At 44.8% G+C, this 23910-nt stretch overlaps 1 protein-coding gene across 3 annotated transcripts in view; it reads right to left on the bottom strand.

Annotated features, from left to right (window-relative positions):
* LOC117349045 (serine protease 55-like) overlaps window positions 1-23910 on the bottom strand; it is a 120665-nt gene that overhangs the window by 61909 nt on the left and 34846 nt on the right. For 2 of the 3 annotated variants that reach the window (XM_033921944.1, XM_033921934.1), the window contains exons 3-4: window positions 20987-21230; window positions 20304-20469 (exon numbers count right to left, since the gene is read on the bottom strand). In XM_033921944.1, coding sequence (XP_033777835.1) covers window positions 20304-20469; window positions 20987-21230 — 410 coding nt within the window. Of the gene's footprint in view, window positions 1-20303; window positions 20470-20986; window positions 21231-23782; window positions 23854-23910 lie in introns of those variants that run through there. The other variant, XM_033921952.1, reaches the window with a different exon arrangement.

Here is a 23910-nt window from a genome sequence, read left to right as displayed (position 1 = left end):
AGGCGAAGAGCAAGAACTACATTATAAAAAAGGAAAGAAAGAAATAAAGTAAAAACATGACAGCCGGAAATCATTAGTCCTCTCCAAACAATGGAGTAAGATTCTCCTGACAGCCAACTTGCGCAAGAACCAATCCTTTTGCTCCGAGCCTGTGGAAGGAAAGGCAGACAACGAACTTCCTGGTTGACATGGAAGGCAGAAACCACCTTCAGTAGAAAGGAAGGAAGGTACAGTACGGAGAAAACTCCCACATCCTCTTAGGCTCCATGTGATTCTTAGCACACCACTTGAAAGCCTTCCAGGCTTTGGCATAAGACACCATAGTAGAGAGTTTCATTGAGTGCAAAAAATTAGAGAGAACTACATCCTAAAATCCACACTTCATCAAAGCTGAGCGCTCAAGAGCCATGCCATGAGACCAAAGCGCCTTGGGTTCTCCATGGGCACTGGTCCATGACTGAGAAGATATCGAGGAATAGGGAGCCAGAATTTCTTGCCCTACGGAAGATGGACGAGATCCACTTACCATGGGCAACAAGGCCAGTCTGAAGCTACTACAATCAACAGGCTGGGATGTGTTGCTATCTGGCGGAGGACCCAACCAACCAGAAATCACAGAGGGAAAATCATACAAACACTCGTGAGCCAGCCAGGTCCAAACCAAGGTATCCGGTCCTAGCTTCCTCATCATTTGTCGACTGAAAAAGCGCCTGGCCTTCGAGTTCTCTGCCAAAGCCATGAAGTCCATCTGGGGCTGACTCCAGCACTGTACGATCAGATGGAACGCCTCTTGCTAGAGGGACCATGCTCTTGGGTCCAGGATCTGTCGGCTGAAGAAGTCTGTCTGAACATTTTCGACTCCGGCCACATGGGCCACCAAGGAAGATAGAAGATGAGCTTCTGCTCAGCGGGACTACATGCAAGCCTCCTGGCCCAAGAAAGAACTTCTCATGCCCTCTTGATGATGTATGTATGCTACCGCTGTGGTGTCATCGGAGAAACTCACACCACTGTTCCTTTCAGAAGGGGCTGGAGAGCACCAGCCGAATTGCCTGAAGTCCCAGATAATTGATCAACCAAAGTTTCGGACAAGGAGTCCATTGCCCCTGAATAGAGCGGTCCCTGCAGTGAGCCCCTAACCCAATAGGCTGGTATCCGTCATAAGAGTTATCCACTCTGAAATCCAAAGAAGCCAGCCCTGGCAGAAAGCCTCCCCCTGAAGCCACCAACTCAAGCTGCTGCTAGCTGGCACTGTCCAGGGGAGCGGCACCTGAGGGGGAAAATGCTACAGAGACCACCCAGAGAAGAAGGACTCCTTTAAAGGGCACATGTGTGCTCTGGCCCAGGGGACTGCCTCCAAGAAGGCTGCCAGATACACCAGAACTTGCAGATAATGCCAGGCTGAAGGAGCCTTATGGTTCAGAAGAATTATGATAGAAACATAGAAAGATGACGGCAGATAAGGGCTACAGCCCATCAAGTCTGCCCATACCATTGACCCCCTTTTAAGTCTACTGGCCCCTTAACTCTACTGACCTGCTCTATTAAGTCTATATCCTAGCGACCCTATTCATTGGTATGACTCTCGCAGTGATCCCACATAGGTATCCCATTTATTCTTGAAGTCTGGGATACTGCAGGCCTCGATCACCTGTACTGGAAGCTTGTTCCAATGCTCTTATCACTCGTTCCGTGAAGAAGTACTTCCTGACGTCTCCACGAAACTTCCCTCCCCTGAGTTTGAGCGGATGTCCTCTTGTGTTAGAGGGTCCTTTGAGAAGAAAGATATCATCTTCCACCTCGACCCGTCCCGTGATGTACTTAAATGTCTCAATCATGTCTCCCCTCTCCCTACGCTCCTCGAGAGTATAGAGCTGCAATTTGTTCAGTCTCTCTTCGTACGAGAGACCTTTTAGCCCCGAGACCATCCTGGTGGCCATCCGCTGAACCGACTCAATTCTGAGCACATCTTTACGGTAATGTGGCCTCCAAAATATGATCTGTTGAAGTTTCTGTCTGCATGTCTCGGGAAGAAATACATGACCCTGTCTGGAGATGAAGAGAAGGCCCAGATACTCCAGGGACTAGGAGGACGTCAAGCAGCTCTTCATGAACTTGCCAACGCCTGCAGCAGAGACACTACCATCTCCACTGCACTTTTGCATTCCTGAAGAGACAAAGCCCATATCAACCAGTTGTCCAAGGAAGAATGGACTTGGATCCCTGCTGGCAGAAAGCCACCACAACTACCATTGCCTTGGCAAAAGTGCAGGCTCCATCTTGAGGCCAAAGGACAGAGCTGTAAACTGGAAATGCTGTTGCAGAACATGGAAATGCAGAAACTGGTGATGCTCCAGGTAGATCAAAATATGGAGGTAAGATCAGTGAGATCCATGGACACCAGAAACTCTCCTGAAGAGATAGCAACTATCACCTTGCACTCTGTTTCCACGTGGAAAAGAGGAATATGGTTGACTGACTTTAGATACAGAAAGGATCTCCAATCCTCCGAGCCTTTCTGTGGTATGATGAAGTATAAGGAGTATCTGCCTAAGCCTGATTCATGTTCTGGAACAGGTTCCAGCACTCCGATGTCTAAGAGGCATTGCAGAGTATCATGAACCCTGGACTCCATTCTGGTCAATTTGCCAGAAATCAGAAACAAATCCAGAGGTGGGCAAAGGAGGTCCAACTTGTGCCTCTCCCGAATGATGGCCAAACCCATTGATCCGAAGTCGAGTCCACTCCAGATAAAACTGAGAAGTCAGCCTCCAAAATGAGGAAGCCACGCCCGACCTCTGGCGTAATCGGGGCTTTTTCGGAGCAGCCACTGCACGGGAACCTGAGGTCTGAGGACGTCTGGAATTAGAACTGTTGTAACAGGGGATCAAGCTTAAATATAGCATTAGAAGGTCAAAAAGAGTTTTCTGGGGTATCACATTTCAGAGTGGCCAAGGTGACCAGTCCCAGCAAGGCTATCAGCCGGATCCAATATAGAAGCAGTGTCAGGAGACAGAAGAGTCATGATATCTGCATGGCAACTGTCGCACTCCCGGTACCGGATTCTGGGATGGCTACCGGGCCGTGCGCAAAATACAGACTCTGGTGTGCCTTCAAAGGTTGAAAGCCCTGCTGAGATAGTAATAATAAGGAGAAAATAGTAGTCAGAATAGCACAGTTCTCCCAATACAATAAGGCTCTCTTTCTTCCAATGGTACAAGCAAGAAAGCTTTATTCAGCAAAGCTCTTTCCGTGGAAGGACTGTAGCACACCGCTTATTCCAATTTCCATTAAAGGCACTCCATTGCAGATACACCAAAATATTAAGATCTTAGGAATAATATTTGACAATAAATTATCATACCACGATCACATAAGCAATGTGGTTAAATCTACTTTCTTCAGACTGCGCCAAATTCGTTCCGTCGCCAAGTTCTTATGTGCAAAATCCCTGAATATTCTAATACATTCTCTAGTTATCTCCAAACTTGATTATTGTAATGCCTTATTTAAGGGTTTGACACAAAAAGAAATCAGACGTCTTCAAATTATACAGAACGCCTCTATTAAAATAATTCACAAAGCAAATAAATTTGACCACGTCACACCCTTACTTAAGGAATCACACTGGCTCCCCGTTGCACACCGCATTTTATATAAAATATGTTTGCTTACTTTTAAATCATTAATATTTCAAACCCCCCCTTTCATTTTTAGAGTTTAATTCCTTACACTACTTCTAGAATACTGAGATCTCAGGATCAACATTTATTGGCCATTCCCCCATTGAGAGTCATTAATACGAGACGTCTTACTATTTTTTCAGTGACTGCCCCCCAGTCTTGGAATGATCTCCCACTTTATATAAGAGAAGAAAAGAACTTAGACAAATTCAAGACTAAGCTTAAAAGTTTCCTTTTTAATGATGCTTTTAGTGAATAAATGATTCTACAATCCCTCTTTATCTTATATTTCCTTCTTTTTATGTTCGTCTTCCCTCCTAATGTTGTTACCTTTATATATTGAACTTGATACAGATTGTAACCTTTAAAGAATTTTCCTATTGTTTCTATATTGTTTTTTGTTTTTTTTTCATAGTTGTTTGTTTTTGAAATATTGTTTGTCTATGTAATAATTTACCTATGTTTTTAAATATTCATACTATTTTGTATATCGCCTAGAATATAGATTAGGCGATTAATCAAACTGTATAATAAACTTGGAAACTTGGCAAAGTAGCCAATGTTCAAAAAAAACCCAGCAGAAAACAAAAGCAAACAGCACATTTGTCCTGGCAATAAGCCCTGCAGTGCTTCTGACTGCTAAGTCAGCCCACAGCTGTTCACACCCTTTCCTCAGGGTAAGTATTGATAGTCCCTCACCAGCTTCTTCTGAGCAAAAAGGAAAACAATAATTGGTGAGTTTTTCAGTCTTGTCAAAAGTCAATTTGTCCTAGCAAAGCACACTTTGCCTGCCTGGATTTAGTCAGGCTGCCCCTCTCAACTCTAGTAAGTTGGTGGGGTTGGGGAATTGTTGAATCCACTATAAAAAAAAAACAGCCAAACTGGCCCCGCAATCCCAACCCTGTGGATCTTACGTGGATTCACCCCACAATTCCCACTATAACACTCCTTGGCTGAGCTTTCAAAAACAGCAAAAAAAAAAACCACAGTCCAAAGTTCATACAAACAGGGTAGATTTTCCCTGCAATGAGCCTCTAAATTCTCCCACAGCCAGCACTAGTTCCTTCATTCAACAACACACTGCAGTTCAAAGAAAAAAGAAAACTTAACTTTCCTCCATTCGTTCTTCCAACGGTTCAGAGCAAAAGTCCATGGCTTCATCTGGCTGCAGGCAATTTGGCTGGTTCAACAATGAGGAATCTTCCAAATCCTGTATTTCAATTTCATTCCCTTGCCTGAACTCTGGAGCACCCAGCCATGTGTCTGCTTCCTCTGTGAGTTCAGCACTAACTCCCCTGGGCTTGCTCTGCTCTACCTGCCTTGCTCTGAGAGAGCCACGCCCATACCTGTGTGGGGGTTGGGCAGGCTTCAGCAGTCCTTGAGCTCTCTCCTGCTCTTCAATCAGCCTCAACAGGTGTGTACCTAAAGGGCTTAAATCTTGTTTCTTAGGTTGAGTCTTCCTGGAAGCTATGCTAGGTTTAAAGGAGTGATTGTCCTCAAACTGCTCCCACTCCTCCCCAGGCTCCTGCTCCTGTGAAATCTCTCTAGAAACAAAGTCCTGCTCCATGCCAGTTGGAGAGCTGCTGCACTGATCAGCTCTGTTAAGCTTCAGGGCTAAGTTTCTCTGTTTTCTGGCAGGAACAAGGCTAGCTGTAGTGCTGGGCTTGTGACACAATACTGTAATTGAGGTCTGCCACAGCCAGACGTAAGGGCTCCTGAACAGGAATCTCAGCCACTGATGCAACAGACTGAGAAAGTGCCAACATTCCTGATGGCTGCGTCAAACGAGCAGGGTCTGAAGAACACGCCTTTCAGAGAAGCCAAATAAAATCTGGTGAAAAGGCTCACCCCGCAACTATGACAGGGCTCTGTTGAGGTACATGCGCCATGCCAAAAGAGTTCTCAGACTCAGAACACAGGTGTTTTGCACCAGACACCAAGATGGCCTCTGGGCAAGATTTTCTGCCGAAGGAACAGTCCGAGGCCAGCTCCCCAGCCCAAGAATACTTGGAGGAGGCAATGTCCAAAGCTCCTGCGCCTTCCCCAGTGCGCTACAGCACATGGTTGCTGTCCAGCGCCAATCTGGCGCAATGTCTACATTCAACAGATTAGGAGCTGGGAAGTCCATCTCAAATGAATTTGAATCAAATCGAGGGGTTTTGAAGCAGAAATAATAAGAAAAAAAATTGTTTAAAATCCAAGATGGTCATCGTCAGCGAATTCATGACAAAAATGGCAAAAATTAACAAAATCCAAAAATAAAAAAATTTTGATTTGGGGATCTGGGGAGGTGGGTACCCGAACCCTACCCTCAGAAACTGTGAAAAATGAATTTAACAACTATCCAGAAGCCACTCCCGAAGTTCCCATAGGAAATAATGGTGGGTACTCACAGTTCTGCAGTGCTATGCCTGTCAGAAATTTTAAACAGCAGCTGAATGGAGGAAAATGATTTTTGTGCCTCAGAAACCTCTCCAAATGACTAGAATGGAAGATCTTCTGAATGCTAGCCAGCCAGACACCGACTACGACCTCCACCCCTACGGATCCTCGCCATGCGGCTGGGGGCAGGAAAGGCAGCCTGCGCCTTGAAACCTGGGTGGGTTTCACTCCAGACACATACAGCCTGTGCTTGAAATCCATGACAAGGTCAGCGGGCAAGCAAACTCCCAGGGGAAGGGACCCTGAGCTTAGGAATGGTGGCATACAGCAGGATGGCTCCACAGATCCACCAAAGTTTCTCTATGAAGCAACAGTCTGGCACCACGGGACTGCGTCCTTTCCTCTGACAGGGGACCACCAGGAAGGGGTCTTAAGGCACTGAAGCCACCGAGAAAATGAACTTTACACGAAAAAATAAGAAATAGAAGCAGAGTAACTGCAAAACACTTCTGCATGGATTGCTTGCAGAAATTGTAAGGGGGTGGAGTACGTGCTCAGAAAAGTGTTGCATTTCTGCAACTCCCGGATTGCGGGTTGGGATTGAACACCTGGGAGGGACAGAACAGAACTTGTACTGTACAAATCTTTAGTAAAAGACTCCCTAAAACAGAGATCCAAAGAGTGAGATTTTCCCTAACAAGGAGTGAGATTGAAGGCCAAAGAGTAAGATTTTTCAGATAGTACATTCAAGGTATAAATCTAGCATAACATAACAAAACATAACAAAAAAATGTATTTATATACCGTAGTACCTTAAGAGTTCTATGCAGTTTATAAAGAAAATTAAAACAATAACAATGGAAACGAATAACCTAAATTTCAGAATTTTTTAAAATAAATACATTTTCAATAGTTTCCTAAAGTACTAGTAAGAAACAGAGCTAACTTTGAAACCTACAAACACTTTATCCCAAGATCCCAAGAAGCTGCCTGAAATGATAAAAGTTTTTGAAAATAACTCTTATATAAACGAACCTTTAGTGATAGAAAAACAAAAAAATTACAGTTATGTCTTGGGCATTCTGAATTAATAAATGAGAAATGTTCCACAAGATAATCAGGTGCTAGACAATATAAAACCTTGTAATATATGCATCCAAACTTGAATATGACTCTAGCCTCAATTGTTAACCAATGTAATTGTTCGATAAGGTGTAACATGACTTTTTAAAATTGAAAATCAATTGGACTGCTGTGTTTTATATAATATGAAGTCTGTAAAGATTCTTCTTATAACCCGCTAAATAAACAATTTACAGGAGTCCAAAATATTTAAAATTAAAGGCTGCATCAACAGTCTAAAAGAAGAAATATCAAAATATGGTCTAATAATTCGTAATTTCCACAGCATATATTCTTTACTAACTCATCTATATTTGAATTCATTGACAGATTTTGATCTAGAATAAATTAAATGTAGTATTGTTTTGCAAATGAATCAAAGCAACATTAAATAATATTGGCCTTTCTTTGGAGTCCATGAAAACATACAGACATAGTAGGGAGCAATTTGGATAAATTTTTTGAGCTAAAAATTATCTTCCACCTGGTAGTTAAAAGTATGTACATCGGTTTTGGATCACATGTATTTGCAGTAAAGGGGAAGCAGTGCTCAGATTTCTTCTTACTGATTTGACCACTTGGGGCTAGATTCACTAAGGACATTGATCATGTCCTGACCACTTTGAGACCCAATTTTCCTCCGATCTGATTCACTAACCTCTGTCCCGATCATCCTCCGATCTGATCCGATCCGCGCATGCAAATGAGGGGGAACAGCATGCAAATATAGGCAGGCAGCAATTCACTAAAAAAAAATGAGGCACATCAACTGGGCTGGCCGATCCCAAAACAAGCGACTGCTGGGGACCAGTCGCTCACGTCCCTGACGACTCTCCTGAGCATTCTCTCCCTGAAAATAAGCAACTAACTGAGGCACATCTCCTGCTCTTGCCGCCCCGACTCCTGTCTCACTCGCTTCACATCATTGGAATGCTTTCTGTGATTCACTCCTGCTCTTACTGCCCCGACTCTTGCTGGCTCCTACCCTCAGCTCTCTCACACGCTTCTCAGGGCATGTCTTCCTCCTCAGCCTCCCAAGCTGAAACTTTTTTGCAAGTCCGTTTTACTCTCCCGTGTCCCAGGCTATTCTGTCTTTCCCCACAGTGCAGCCCCGCTTTAAACCCATGGGCTCGCACTGCGGGGGAAGGGCAGGCTAGCCTGGGACACACGGGCTTGCAAAAAAAATTTCAGCTCGGGAGGAGGACATGCCGTAAGAAGCGTGTAAGAGAGCTGAGGCTAGGAGCCAGCTGGTATGTTGAATTGCACCTGCCGTCTCCCCGGGTCCTTCACTGGCTTCACCAAGGTCATCTGTACTTCGCTGAGGTTTGAGAGTTTGTCTTTAAAAAAGTGATGCTGTGTCTTTAAAAAAAAAACCTGAGAATTTTATTTCTATGACAGTCTGCGTTTTAAAATTGATAGTTTGTTTAAAAAGAGAAGAGCACTGCTTGTATAAGATAAGAGACAGTGGCAAAAAACGAAAAGTATGGAGAGAAAGCGCATGCGTAAGAACATAAGAACATAAGAAATGCCACTGCTGGGTCAGACCAGTGGTCCATCATGCCCAGCAGTCCGCTCATGCAGCGGCCCTTTGGTCAATGACCAGCGCCCTAACTGAGACTAGCCCTAGCAGCGTACGTCCTTGTTCAGTAGGAACTTGTCTAACTTTGTCTTGAATCCCTGGAGGGTGTTTTCCCCTATGACAAACTCCGGGAGAGTGTACCAGTTTTCCACCACTCTCTAGGTGAAGAAGAACTTCCTTATGTTCGTAAGGAATCTATCCCCTTTCAACTTTAGAGAGTGCCCTCTCGTTCTCCCTACCTTGGAGAGGGTGAACAACCTGTCCTTACATACTAAGTCTATCCCGTTCAGTACCTTGAATGTTTCGATCATGGCCCCTCTCAATCTCCTCTGTTCGAGGGAGAAGAGGCCCAGTTTCTCTAATCTTTCGCTGTACGGCAGCTTCTCCAACCCCTTAACCATCTTAGTCGCTCTTCTCTGGACCCTTTTGACTAGTACGGTGTCCTTCTTCATGTACGGCGACCAGTGCTGTACGCAGTACTCCAGGTGAGGGTGCACCATGGCCCGGTACAGCGGCATGATAACCTTCGATCTGTTCGTGATCCCCTTCTTTATCATTCCTAACATTCTGTTCGCCCTTTTCGCCTCCGCCGCACATTGCGTAAACAGCTTCATCGACTTGTCAATCAGAACTCCCAAGTCCCTTTCCTGGGAGTTCTCTCCAAGTACCGCCCCAGACATCCTGTACTCGTGCTTGAGATTTTTGTTACCAACATGCATCACTTTTCACTTATCCATGTTGAACCTCATCTGCCATGTCGATGCCCATTCCTCAAGCCTGATTATGTCATGTTGCAAATCTTCGCAATCCCCCTGCATTTTCACTACTCTGAATACCTTTGTGTCAAATTTAATCACCTCGCTCGTCGTACCTATGTCTAGATCATTTATAAAGATGTTGAAGAGCACATGTCCAAGCACCGAGCCCTGCGGCACCCCACTGGTGACGCTCTTCCAGTCCGAGTATTGCCCATTTACCCCCACTCTCTGTTTCCTATGCTCCAGCCAGTTTTTAATCCACATGAGTATACTCCCTCGATTTCATGGCTCGCAATTTTCCGAAGTAGTCGTTCATGCGGAACCTTGTCGAATGCCTTCTGAAAGTTCGGATATACAATGTTGAACTGTATGTTTATTTTATACTTTATTGTAACTCGCTTAGTAAATTATTGATAAGCGATTTATCAAATCTAAATAAACTTGAAACTTGACCGGGTCGCCTTTGTGTATCTACCTGTTTACTCCCTTGAAGAAGTGCAGCACGTTTGTCAAACAAGATCTGCCTTTGCTGAAACCATGCTGGCTGGTCCTCATCAGACCGTGTCTGTCAAGGTGATCAATGATGTGGTCCTTTATCAGCGCCTCTACCATCTTTCCCGGTACTGAGGCCAGACTCATCGGTCTGTAGTTTCCTGGGTCTCCCCTCGAAACTTTTTTGAAGATCAGTGTAACATTCGCCACCGTCCAGTCTTCCGGAATCTTTCTTGTTTTGATTCACAGATTGGCTATTAGTTGAAGTAGTTCAGCTATAGTCCCTTTCAGTTCCTTGATGACCCTCGGATGGATGCCATCTGGTCCTGGGGATTTATCGCTCTTAAGCCTATCAATCTGCCTGTATACCTCTTCTAGACTGACCGTAACCCCTGTCAGTTTCCCGTTTTCACTTCCAGCATATTGCCTGATGGGTTCTAGTATGCTGTGTATATCCTCTTTGGTAAACACAGACAATGTGTTCAGTCTATCGGCGATTGCTTTGTCCTCCTTTAGCGCTCCCTTTATTCCTTGGTCATCCAACGGTCCCACCGCTTCCTTCGCGTGTCATTTCTCTTTAATATATCTAAAGAACGGCTTGAAGTTTTTTGCATCCTTGGCTATTTTTTCCTCATAGTCTCTTTTTGCCCCTTTTACCGCCTTATGGCACCTGCGTTGATGTTGTTTGTGCTTATTCCAGTTTTCATCCATTTTTGATCTTTTCCATTCCTTAAATGAAGTTTTTTTGTCTTTGATCGCTTCCTTAACCTCTACAGTGAGCCATGCCGGTTCTTTATTCTTTTTCCTCTTTGATCCCTTGTTGATACGTGGTATATATAGATTTTGCACCTCAGTGACCATATCCTTAAAAAGAGACCAAGCTTGCTCCAGCGTCTTTACAGAGTTTATCCTCTTCTTAATTTTCTTCCCCACCATGCGTCTCATCCCTTCATAATTTCCTTTTCAGAAGTTTAGAGCCGTGGCTGTCATTCTGGATTGACGTTTCGCCCCTATTTCCAGGTTGAGGTGGATCATATTGTGATCGCTGTTTCCTTGCTCTGTATTATTTGTATTTATATAATGACAATTGCACAGAATATTGTTTCTTTTTATACTTTAATAAAATACTTTTAATATAAAATCATAACTATTTGAGGCTTGTGCGGATGGGATCAGATGGTTTGCAGGACCGAGCTCACGGGGACGGGGCGGAGATGGGTTTTTAAGTTTCAGTCTTAGTAGTTTGCCTGTCCACGAAATAATTCTTTTATTTCCACTGATCCATAGGGGTAAAAAGGGTGAAGAAAACTGCCATGGTCTGCACATGTGTCGGGATCGCTCTTCAGTGATCTGGTCGGTCAGTTGGAGGCTTGAATCCAATCACCCTCATTTGCATGAGGGCGCTTTGTGAATCAGTCCCCCGGTCACGGATCAGATCAGATCCCTTACAGATCAGATTGGATCCGTGGCCTTAGTGAATCTAGCGCTTGGTTTGTTTCTCCAACATTTGCCTCTCATGAAAGCAGTGATCAAGATCAGTACACTGGTACTGAAGCTCTGATGAGTGAGAAATAGAGCTCAAAGAGTGTGAGAATGAGAAAGCTTTCAAATGAATGTGACACACTCCTAATGAGTGAAACAGCAATGATTTTTAGGCCTGGATGCACTAAACATAATCTCTAATACCAACTAGATCGCTGTTGACCTATTCTCTGGCCGATTGTGGAAGAGCGATCAATGTACCAAAAAGATTGCATGCAAATGATTTGTGTGGAGGTTCGTCCTAATCTCCATCTTTCTCGTCCGATTGATTGCTGTGAGAGCGACTTTCACACATGCACAAAGCTGGCAAAGGGAAGCCCAAGCAGCTGAGAGGCAGGGAAAGCCTTGAAAGCAGCCTCCTGCAGGAAACCTGCCAATGAAGCCCCCCCCGAAACATCTCCTACCCTCCCCCTTCCTCCAAACAAAAAGGCAGGAGGGATGCCCACTTTCTTCTGTCACCGGATGCATCACGACCCCCCCCTCCCCATACCTTTGGTAAATGTGAGCTGGAGGGAAGCATGGTCCCTCCAGCTCTGAGACCTGCCCATTGAAAATGACGGGCCTTCCCCTCCCCAGTGCACCATGTGATGCATGGGGAGGAGCCTAAGGCCCTGATTGGCTCAGACACCTAAGGCCCCTCCTAAAGATCTGACATCTGAGCCAATCAGGACCTTAGGCCCCCCTCCCTGTGTATCACATGAGACCTGTTGTTTTTTTTCCGATCGCTAAAACCTCTGTTTTTTGGGGGGGTTTTTTGCATAGCCAAGTGATGTTAGTGCATCAAATATTTGGCTACTTTGTATGGGGTTTTAGCTAATTTGCATGGCCAGATCGGGAAATGGGCGATTGAGGGGGAAAATACATGGTAAGCCGTTTTGTGAATCAGGTCAGTAAAAGCGATCATCACTATAGCTGTGAAAACAGGTTTAGCAACAATTGCTGACTTTAGTGCATCTAGCAGTTAGACTCATAGAGCTGGATGTACTAAAAACGATCGTTAAGACTGTGCAGGTCGCTGAGGGCTGATTTTTGGGCCAATTTCAAAACAGCGATCGATGTTCAAATGGTTTCTCATGTAAATTAGTTTGACGGAAGACAGCCATAATCCCATCTGATCACTCGTTTGAAAAGTGACTCCTTCCACTCAGCTGATTGGGGCTTTTAATCTTTTTTTTTTTTTAATGGCACAGATGTGTGTGTGTTACACACACTCAATACTGGCCCCATTAAAAAAAAACCAACAAAATATCAGCTCCCCTCACACTCCCGACCCTCACCCCTTGAAGATTGCGGCCCCCCCCACTCCCTCCTGCCTCAACACATTTGAGTATATCTGGGCCCCACCACTATACTTTCATATTCCCCCACTGCTCTCTGACATGAAGGCCCCCCTTCCAACTCTCCCACCACCCCACAAAAGTCCCCAAAGGAAAGCCCTGGTGGTCAGGTCAGATCCTCTCAGCTCAAGGACACCTCCCCCACACTCCCCCCCACCAACATGAAGGCCCCCCTTCTGACCCTCTCCCCCCAATGTCCTCAAAAGAAGACCCTGCTTGTCTGGAGGGGTCAGGTCAGACCTCTACCCTCAGTACCTTGTTGCAGGCATCATCGTCATTGAAATCCAACAGGAGGGTTGCGCATTCCCTCCTGCCGGCAGGCCCTGCCTCTGCAAAATGGCAGGCCTTCCTCTTCCCAGTGCATCTTGGGATGCACTGGGAGGGGCTTTATATATCCCCTGTGGGAGGGGCCTTAGGTATCCAGGCCAATCAGAGTCTTCAGTACAACCTTTTTTATGGGGACAGAAATTATGCTTTGGTAATACACAGACACAATATCTGTGGCCATCAAAAAAAGAAAAAATAAGGTAGACCTGTCGGTAATTTCAAGGCCTTAGCAGCCATCTCTAGATGCCTTTGCGATGTAAGGGCATTGATCGGAGGGCTCGTTTTAATATTAATGACCTCATTTTAACACTAATGAGGTCATTTGCTTGGCAGAGTCGGAGAATGAACGAATGCAAGTTAAAGCCATTTTGTACATCATGTCTGCAAATTAGGTCCATTGCTAAACCAGTCAAACTGGTTTCCCGACGATCGTTAGACGGGCGGAGAGTTTTGTGCATCTGGCCCTTACAGAGATGCCAATTGGGTATCTCTTAACTTTGCCCCCAGACTGCCCTGACACTGTGGGTAATTCTATAAATGGCGCTTAAACAGGTGCTGATAGGAGCCTAAGTTAATTCAGATATGCCATTTGAAACGGCAATTAACATTAAATTTAAATCACCTACTGGCACCTAAACATAAGGCACCGGAAACACGCCTCCAAAAGCACCTACCAGCACCTAACACCACTATAGATATGACTAACACCAGAAGTGGTGTTAGGTGCTATAAAGTGCCTACATAGGCGCGATTCATGGAAAGACAGGCACCGGAAATGTAGGCATTGAAAACCCTGGCCTACCTTTTCAGCGCCTGTCTTTCCTAGAGGCACAATTCTCTAAACGGCGCCATCGTGTGATTGACATGTGATCAAGCAGCCGCCGATATTGGTGCCGTGCAGAGAATCCAGGCCCAACTGGATAGTGCTGTGGCAGTCTCCTCAGATCACCCAGTCAGCCTCTCCTATCCAATTATCTCCCGTTGAATATTGGTTCCATATTGTTATTGCTATTATTATTTGAGCTGCTATACCACTGCCCTGATGCTAGGGTCCACCTAAGAAGTCAGCACCCAAGAAAAAGATCTAGGTGTCATTGTAGACACTTCGCTGAAATCTTCTGTTCAGTGTGTGGCTTACCAGCCAGCCCCTTCCCCTCCCCCCCCCCCAGATCAGACATACCTGCAGGCCTCCTAGAGCAGCAGAAGCAGCTGGCCAACAGAGGCAGCTCTGTGAAAGGGCTGCTTGCAGCCAGCCTCACCAAGGTCTTCCCTCTGTCACATCACTTTCTGTAGATAGATGACATGGCAGAGGGAAGGCCCTGGCAGGGCCAGCTGCAAGCAACCCGTTCATAGTGCTGCCTCTGACAGCCAGTTGCCACAGCTGCTACTGCTCTTGGAGGCTTGCAGATATATCTGATCTCAAGGGGAGAGTCGTTTGGTGAGAAGCCAGACCCACACAGGGGAGGAGGAGGGGACTGGGGGGGGGGAGAGGGAACATGGATTCTAACTCTATGGTGTGGGGGAGGAGAGGAGGAGTCATGGATACTGGACTGCAAATGGCGGGGAGAGGAGGGGACATGGATGCTAGACCTGCAGGTGAAGGAGGAGAAGGGAGAGCACATGGATGTTGGACCCGTAAATAGAGGGGAAAGGGGGTAAGAAGGAAACCCAGGCCAGTAAGGGGGGAGAGCGGGGTTGAGAAGGAGGAGATGCTTGACCATAGAGCGAGGAAGAGAATGACCAAGACCAGAAAAGGGATGGGAAGGGAGGAAGAGATTCATAGCCAGTGGAGAGAGGGAGAGAAAGATGCCAGACTATGGGAGCTCAGCAGGGGATTCAGGGTGCAAGTGAGAACGGGGTGTTATTTAGATGGAGACAGAACTGCAGCTGGAGTGAGAGGGAACTGAGGCTGGCACCTGAGAAAGGAAAAGGCGGAAGGAATTTCAGGCCTCAGGATAGAATTCTATGCAAAATACTACCAATAAACTTTGCAGAATTTTCAAAACTTTTTGTGCCGAATTCCGCTAGTAGGTGATGCAGAAAATTTGACTTGACCAGATACTGCATGTTTTGACCATCCTTCTGAAATGTTACATACCTAACAATTTCTAAAAATCCAGTTTATCTGGATATCTTTAAATTATTGAAGTACCAGTACATCATATTTAAATCACTCAAGTGCCATCTTGCTTTTGACTATGTATTAACTTCTTAAAGTATTAAGGATTCTTTTTACAACTGGGAGTGCTGTTTCATGCATCCATTACCCTTTTGGAAAATTGTCATACTCATATGCCTATCCCTTTCTCCTTCATGCTATGACCTCTTGTTCCTAAGTTTCCCCCCCCCCCCCCCTTTTTACAAAACTGTAGCGCATAGTTTTTAGTGCAGGCCATGGTGGAAACAGCTCCAATGCTCATAGGAATTCTTTGAGCGTTGGAGCTGTTATCGCCATGGCCGGCGCTAAAAGCCATGCTATGGTTTTGTAAAAGGGAGGTTTATCTAAACAGATATTGTTTAAACTGCTGTTATTGTAGTAAATGTTTTGTGGTTTTGCGCTAATAAATATATTTAAAGTTTAAAAATTATGTTAAAACTTATAGCAAGAATTTCCAGTTTTTGTATACTTTCTCACCAGGATCACCCAAATTTCTAATCTCGGTTTGTATTAGAGTCAAAATTTCTTCCTCCTTTTTTTGGGGGAAAGAAGGTCACCTTGGTTTAAATTCATATTGGTTTATATACAGTAATTCTTCACCAGATTCTCAACCAGCTCCATGTAGTTTTCGGCCTTGTGATTGCCCAGGAAGCCCCAAACCATTGTGACAAAGCTGTTCCAAACAGCTTTCTCCTTCCTAGTTAGCTTCTTGGGAAATTTCTTGCACTCCAGGATCTTCTTTATATGTGGTCCAACGAAGACACCAAATTTGACCTTTGCCTGAGTCAGATTAGGAAAGATACTTGAAGGCTACCGACCCCTTATCTAGAGCTCTGACAAATTGTTTCATTAGGCTTTGGAGATCCATCAGGAATGCTGCCGATTTGAAGTCTCCAGTAACTTCCTAGCTGTACTCATCATACTTCAAGGCACCTTGATTCTGTTGTAATCCTCTTTGAGGTGCACTTAGTGAGCCAATGGAAGAGACAGGTACTTGTTCGCGTTATGGAGCAACACGGCTTTGATGCTCCTGGATAAGCTGTCAATGAAGAAATGTTAATCTTTCGAGTTACAGGCAATTCCAGTTGCCTCAGATTGGTCACATTTAGGCAGAAGCAGAGCTCGTCTTGATGGGTGAAGAAGGTGGATACAGCTTGATGCTTCCTCTGATCTGTGACTTGCACACTTTCATTCAAGTTCCACTGCTTGAGCCTAGACATCAAAAGCTCGACATTGGACTCGGAGAGACCATGATCTCTGATCAAGTCACTGCGATCTAATATTGTAAACTGGATCTAACACATCTCCCTTACTCTCTGACTTGCTGCTCTCTTCTAAAGTCATCTCTCTCTCTCTTTCTGGGGGAGTGGGTATTAGGAGCTCAGGGCAATGGATGAAAGAATGCCAGATATGTGATTGCAAATACATGCTTGCCAGTTTGGCATTTGAAAGAGTTCACCATGCAGAAGTAGCAGTTGTTTGTGTGGTTATTGGGTTCCCACCAAATTCTTGGGATAGCAAGCTTCATAGCTCTCTTTTCCTTTTTGTACCATCCTGTAGAAGAATAAAATTAAATTGTGGTAATGAAAACAATGAATTTATTTCACCTATGACTAATGTGTATGAGATTCTTGCAATCTATTTCATATATGACATATTTTCAAATAACATTGAAAATTTTAAAATGTAAATATTTTTTTAAAATAAGCATCCTAAGAAATTTTATAGCAGAAAATTCCACCATCCTAGTGAGAAACAAAATTGTCTTACCTTACAGAGGTTTTTTTGGCAGTGCTCACATGTGAAATGAGGCGCCCAAGGTTTGTCTTGATCCCCGACAGGCATGCTGAAATATGCCTTGTAGGCATCACACATCTTAGCAGATGCTTTTGTGTTTACTTTTTCCCTCTTGTCTTGATAAATTGGCCGCATATATAGCAAAATGCATCTGCCAGATGTTTGCAGCCTCTGGATGCCATCTAAAATATTGCAGATACGTTACCACTTAGGCAGTTGGAACTGAACTGAGCTGGTGGGCTTAGGATCTCTATATTTATACTGTACTACTATTTATATTGATGGAAAGTTCTAGATAGGTCTTGAAGTTACTCTATGGCCAAATTAGCACAAAAAAGGTAAATTTCAAAATATCAATGTCCTGAAAAGCACTTTTGTGGCAAAGGCAATTTAGAAAGAACACTTATTACCCAGGAAAATAAATAAAATTTTGTTACTATAATGTAATCTAGAAGATGGCATAATGAGTGAGGTAATTAAATTATTCAAAGTTGTTAAAACCATGATGAGTCACAGGAGGATTTGGTGAGACTGGGGGATTGGTTGACAAAATTGTAGATGAAATGTTATATGGATAAGTGCCAAATGCCCATACAAAGAAAGAGGGAAGAGAAAAACTCAGCACTACAAAATGAGCAGAAATAACAGCAGAATTGACCAAAGATAAAGTAAAGAAACTGAGTGCATTGGTTGAAATGAAAGTTTATTGTCTTAGGGTTGATTCAAGTATGTTCTTCTAGCTTTTGTCTTCATTAAGTCCAGTTAGTTTATTTGTTCTTAATTTTTATTATATTTATTACGTTCTGATTATTGATTTATTTTGAATGGTTTTAAACCTTAATTTGTGTGTTGTACTATTGAAGAGTACCATGATTCATTGTGACAATCTTGGTTTTTAACCATTTTATGTGTATTGTATTATTAAAGTGTGTTATTGTCCATTGCACCCAGTTCCTTTAGTTTGTTTATCTTTGGTCAATTCAGCTGTTATTTTTGCTCTAAGGGCTCCTTTTACTAAGGTGCGCTAGTGTTTTTAGCGCACACAGGAAATTACCGTGCACTACGCAGAAAAACTAACGCCAACTCAATACTAGCGTTAAGGTCTAGCGCTATTCCGTGCGTTAAAGCCCTAACGCAGCTTAGTAAAAGGAGCCCTAAGCGTCAAATGACATTCAGTATATAGGGGAAAAGAATAATCCAAACTGTAAGAACATAAGGAAAAGGATCTTGAAGTTGTTGTGAACACTGAACAATGTCGCAATCCTAAGCTTAATGTGTAGGGATGGTGGAAAAAGCAAATAGAATGTTAGGAATTATTTGGAAGGTTATACAGAATAAAATAGAGGATATAATGCCTCTGTATTGATCCATGTGTGCAGTACATCATGCCTTCTCAAAAAATATACAGTAGAACCACAGGAAACCATTACTATGTCATTCTTTAAGGAGAGAGGGAAAAATCAGCCAATGGCCCTCAAGTTTTGCATTGAAGAATGCTGGTGTAGAAGGATTGAGGTTGAGATAGACACTAAAGAATGACACAGGTTTCCTGTGGTTATCCGCGGGGATTGGGACGGTGACAAATTCTGTCACACGTCATTCTCTACATATACACAATGCAGGGAAGGACAAAGAGTGGGCTAAGAACCAGAGAAACCAAGGCTCAAGTATTTCTGACACTCCTTGTGACCTTGAGCAAGGTACTTAACCCTCTGGGGCCAGGGAAATATCTACTGTGTGAATATAATTCACTTTCCAGCAACTGTTGAAAAGATGTGAACTAAATTCATATAAAAAAAGATGACAAAGGGGATGGTACAGACACTGGAATACTAAAGAGGGGTGGGCTGCCCTGAGTGCTGGCACTTCTCCTTTTCCCATTCTCCATGCACCCTTTCCCATGCCCCCCATCCCCCAATACCTCTTCAACTCTTTGCTGGCTGCAAGCTGCATCTCAAACCCACTGCTTACAGTGGCCTCATCCCTCTGTCTAATGGTACTTCCTGTTCACGGGGACCAGGAAGTGACATCAGAGGGAATGATGAGGCCATAATGAGCAGTGAGTAAGAGATGCTGCCTGTAACCAGCGAAGATTTGAAGAGGTATGAGGGTGCACATCACAGCTATGCCAGGGGGAATGTGGGAGAGCACACGACACAGCTATGCTGGGTACTCATTATGCCACTGGCTACAGAATCCCATGAAGAAAAACTTGGAAATAAAAAGTCTGTGAGGAGATATTACTGAGGTCTATAAAATCATGAGTGAGGTGGAATGGGAAGACAGAGAAAATCCATTTATCCTTTCACATAGTGCTGAGTTGAGGGGACATTATTTGAATCTAACAGGTGACAAAATTTGAAAAAGTATTTTTCTCACTCATCCATAGTTAAACCATGAAATTTGTTGTCAGAGGTTGTAGTCATTATACAGTAGCTAGGAGAATTGGAGTTTAAAAAAAATAATGTGTACTCTTTGGAATCCTGCTAGATGCTTGTGATCTGGACTGACCACTGTCAGAAACAAGATGCTGGGCTTCATGGATCTTTGCTTTGATCCTTTATGGCATGTCCTTTTGAATAGAAGCAACATTTTTCTGGAAACAGATTTCATTCTACTGGGAACAAGTGGAAAGGGAAAAAGAGGAAGAAAGGAGAAAATTAATGAAATGAAAGTTGCCGTATGCAAGGAAATAGTTCTATGGCCACAGTGGGAAATGTACTTGAGTGGGAGAGGATGACGTTGGGAAAAGATTTATAGCTACGTTAAAATGATTAATGTCCTCCGAGTCCAGTTTCTACAGCTCCACTAGTGCTGAGGAAGCAAAGCTCCAGAAACTTTGCTTCTAGGTGACCTGATTTTGCTTCCCAAAGCCCTGTAACTTCCAGAGATTGTGACACACCCAAGATAGTCACAAAGTCAATAAACTGACCTGACTAACAGGACATGGCCAATAGAGGAAGCACAAGGAAGGACCAGCAGCACATTGCCATAATGGAGGAGCCATGTGAAAGGGCCAACAGCATGAGGTGGAGCTGGCACCTGCATATCTTTCTCCTGTTATTAGATCAGGTTTCTTCTGCTTTGACAGAACACGCACCAAAAAACCTCCATAACATGACTTACATGTTCTCTGCACATCCAGCTGTAGTTACGATCCAGTATTTGTTCAGGATGGCACCATTACAGATTTTGTTATTGCAGCTCATGATGAGGGTTTGCCATGGTGCAAAGATATGGAAGTGTGTTGTATCCTTTTTGTTCTGCGTTGTGGTTTCTGGTAAATAGTTGCCTGCAAACAATTCCCATCCCCAGGTTAAAATGGAGAAGATTTATGACATTCTGCACCCTTACCTTCCCTGGGAGCATATCATTTAGGTAAGACTGTGTCCGATGCTTCCCCTGTGGCTGTTGACACTTGCTCTTGATGCCTGACCTAAGCCTGTGGCTACTACCAAGGCACCCCCAAAGCTTGGACCTTCTAACATGGTTCTGCCACTTACTCTCCTCCCCCCCCCAGCTCTGTACCTTCCCTACTTTGCGTGGATGCTGTCACTTCCCATAGGTTACTATTTCTGCAAATTCTTCATTTCCAATTGGTCAATTTTGTTACAAAATGGGAGACTACAGATTTGGTGCTGTACATTTACTCCTCAACCCACTTCAAACTAGAAGGGCATTGAAAACAGAAAATAATCTCTACCAGCTTTAGAATTACCCGTGGCCAACACTTCATAGGAAGCTCAAGACACTTGCATTGAATATGATGCAAATCCTATGACTGTAACTCTCTAACCCAGGCTACTCACTTTTCTCCAGCACCCAGTTCTTTTGGGGAGGTTCAGAAACTCCAGAGGTTGTAAGTTTGCTTTTGGGGAGTCTGTAGGGTTTGCCAGCTGCCTGAGTGCTCTTCTCCATCCAGGGCAGGTAGTGGGAGACCTTGGTGAATATGTAGGGCGTCTTGCAGGTCTGGTCAAAGTCACTGAGTAATCCAACTTGTATCCAAGATGAACTTAGAAAGTCTCTACACACTAGTGGGGACCCAATGTCTCCCTGCATAAGGAAGGTGACAAGAAAATGTGGAGAGAGTCATGGTAAACTTCATGAAATGCAATCAAGTATATGCAAATGTAGGATTCTTGTTATAAAATCTGTATACAAGTACAAATTTGTACATGAAACCCTGATTCCTAATCTTAGATCTAAAAATCCTAATTCCCTCTGGTTTGATAACCTATGACAGTGGTTCTTAAACCTGTCCTGGGGGCCCCCAGCCAGTCAGGTTTTCAAGATATCCCTAATGAATATGCATGAGGTAGATTTGCATATAAGAGAGGTGACTGGCATGCAGATCTGCCTCATACATATTCATTAACCTAAAGCCTATGGGGGTAATAATAAAAAAAAAAAACCACGTCTAAAAAGTGTCCTAAGTGGCTACGTGGACGATCAAAATGCCTGATCGTCCAAGTACCCATAACCAAAGCTGGTTTTTAGACGTATCTAAAAACAGCTTAGGCCTTTCCCCTGCCACTAAACGCACAGAGAGAAAAGAGGTGTGTTTAGAGGAGGGGAAAGGGCGGGCAGTGGGCGGGAGGTGGGCTGACCTACACCTAGGCGTACAACAGGTATAACCAAAACATTAACAGGTTGCCTAGTCGGCACCAAGACTTTTTTGACTTAGACGAAATAAAACCAGGTCTAAGTGCCGAAAAAGGGGCCACAGAGCTGATGGCCGCTGGCGCCATCAGTTCAGCGGCTCGACAACCTAACCATCGCGGCAGGAGAGATGCCTCATCTCCCCTACCGCGATGCCATCACTCTTCTACCCGAACTGCCGCGACCCACGGCAGTTCTAGTAGAGGAGTGATGGCATCGCAGTAGGGGAGATGAGGCATCTCTCCTGCCGCGATGCATCACTCCCCCCCACAAACACACACACACACACAACATCGGGGTAAGAGGGAGCTCAAGCCCTCTTGCCCCCCCCCCGACGCCCCGACTCCATCGGGGCAAGAGGGAGCCCAAGCCCTATTGCCCCACCGATCGTGCCACCTCCGACTCGTTCGGGCCAGGAGGGAGCCCAAGCCCTCCTGGTCCAGCCGATCCTCTACCCCCAACACCCACTACATTACGGGCAGGAGGGACCCCAGGCCCTCCTGCCCTCGATGAACCCCCCTCCCCCCAACGTCCGCCCCCCCAGAACCCCCGTTCGGCCCCCCTCCCAGCTGACCTGCGACCCCACCATGTGCCTAAGGCCCCGCCCACAGGAAGGACCTAAGGTTCTCGGGCCTATTCTGATTGGCCCAGGCGCCTTAGGCCCCACCAGTAGGCGGGGCTTTGGTTAGGCTGTGCCAATCCGGTCCCATTCGTCGGAGGACTGCCTGCCAGATGGACGGGTTTGGCACCCGTCTGTCCGGCCAACTTACCTAAAGGTACGGGGAAGGGGGGTGGGGGTGGGGGGGGTCTTGGGGTCAGCCGGGAGGGGGACCGAATGGGGGTTCTGGGGGGGGCGGACGTTGGGGGGAGGGGGGTTCGTCGAGGGCAGGAGGGCCTGGGATCCCTCCTGCCTGTAATGTAGTGGGGGGTGGGGGTAGAGGATCGGCTGGACCAGGAGGGCTTGGGCTCCCTCCTGGCTCAAACGAGTCAGGGGGGCACGATCGGCGGGGCAAGAGGGCTTTGGCTCCCTCTTGCCCCGATGGAGTCGGGGCGTCGGGGGGGCAAGAGGGCTTGGGCTCCCTCTTGCCCCGATGTTGTCGGGAGGGGGGATCGTGGTTTAACATGGCAGGAGGGCTTGGGCACCCTCAGCTTTTAGGCGAATGATTGGCTCCTCCTTCGCCTAAAAGCCCTTCTGTTGGACGTTTGTGGCCTAGGCATGTTTTTGTTTCATTATGGCTAAAAAGTGTAGATGTGCTGTGGGTGTACTTTTAGACGTAGTGGAGATTGGGCGTTTAGGCAGAGGAAGGCCATAATCAAAACATGGACGTTTGTTTTGGTTATGGACACTTTCCCTGCTTCTGGGTTGAACGTTTAGGGACTTAGGCCAAAAGGGGACAGACGCTTTTTTTGATTTTGCCCCTCCACGCTTGTTTTTTTTTTTATTTAATTAAATAGCTGCCAATTAGATTACTCAAACTTTAAAAACAGCTATTAAATACAAACAAATATTGTCTTAATCAATTTAGCAATTTAATACATCATCTCATATTTAAAAATTCATTATAAATAATACTGTCACAAATTATTGCTATATATTCAAATATTTCAGTTAGTGAACCTATATCCCATCAACCCACATACACCTTTTACCATTCACACACATGCATACTACAGTCACTATGATCACTTTTATCCAAAAATGGATCTTAGTTCATTAGTCAATAATCATCAAATCAGAGAGGCATCAAACCGGAGGTTGCATAACAGTCTAACAAATGTAAATCACAATTCCTTGGTTGCATCCGGCGATCCCCTCTGTCCTCGCGATGGTTCTTTTCTTCAATTAGCAAAGCATTCATCCCAACAAAATAATTCACATCCATTCCCTATCATTCATACCTAAAACAACACAACCCTCCATAATCGTTAAAAAACCTTTCACCTACTAGTAAATCTAGCGTGGCTCAAGCAGGGACCCAGGGTTCGGCACAAACCGGGATCAACTGACAAAAAGGAAACACACCATCTACCAGGAAATTCAAACTACATGACCTCACTTCCTCTCTATCAGCCT

The sequence above is a fragment of the Geotrypetes seraphini genome, chromosome 1 (genome assembly GCF_902459505.1).
Source record: "Geotrypetes seraphini chromosome 1, aGeoSer1.1, whole genome shotgun sequence".
Classification (NCBI taxonomy): Eukaryota; Metazoa; Chordata; class Amphibia; order Gymnophiona; family Dermophiidae; genus Geotrypetes; species Geotrypetes seraphini.
The sequence above is the reverse complement of the archived record's forward strand: the minus strand, read 5'-3'. Positions and strand labels throughout refer to the sequence as shown.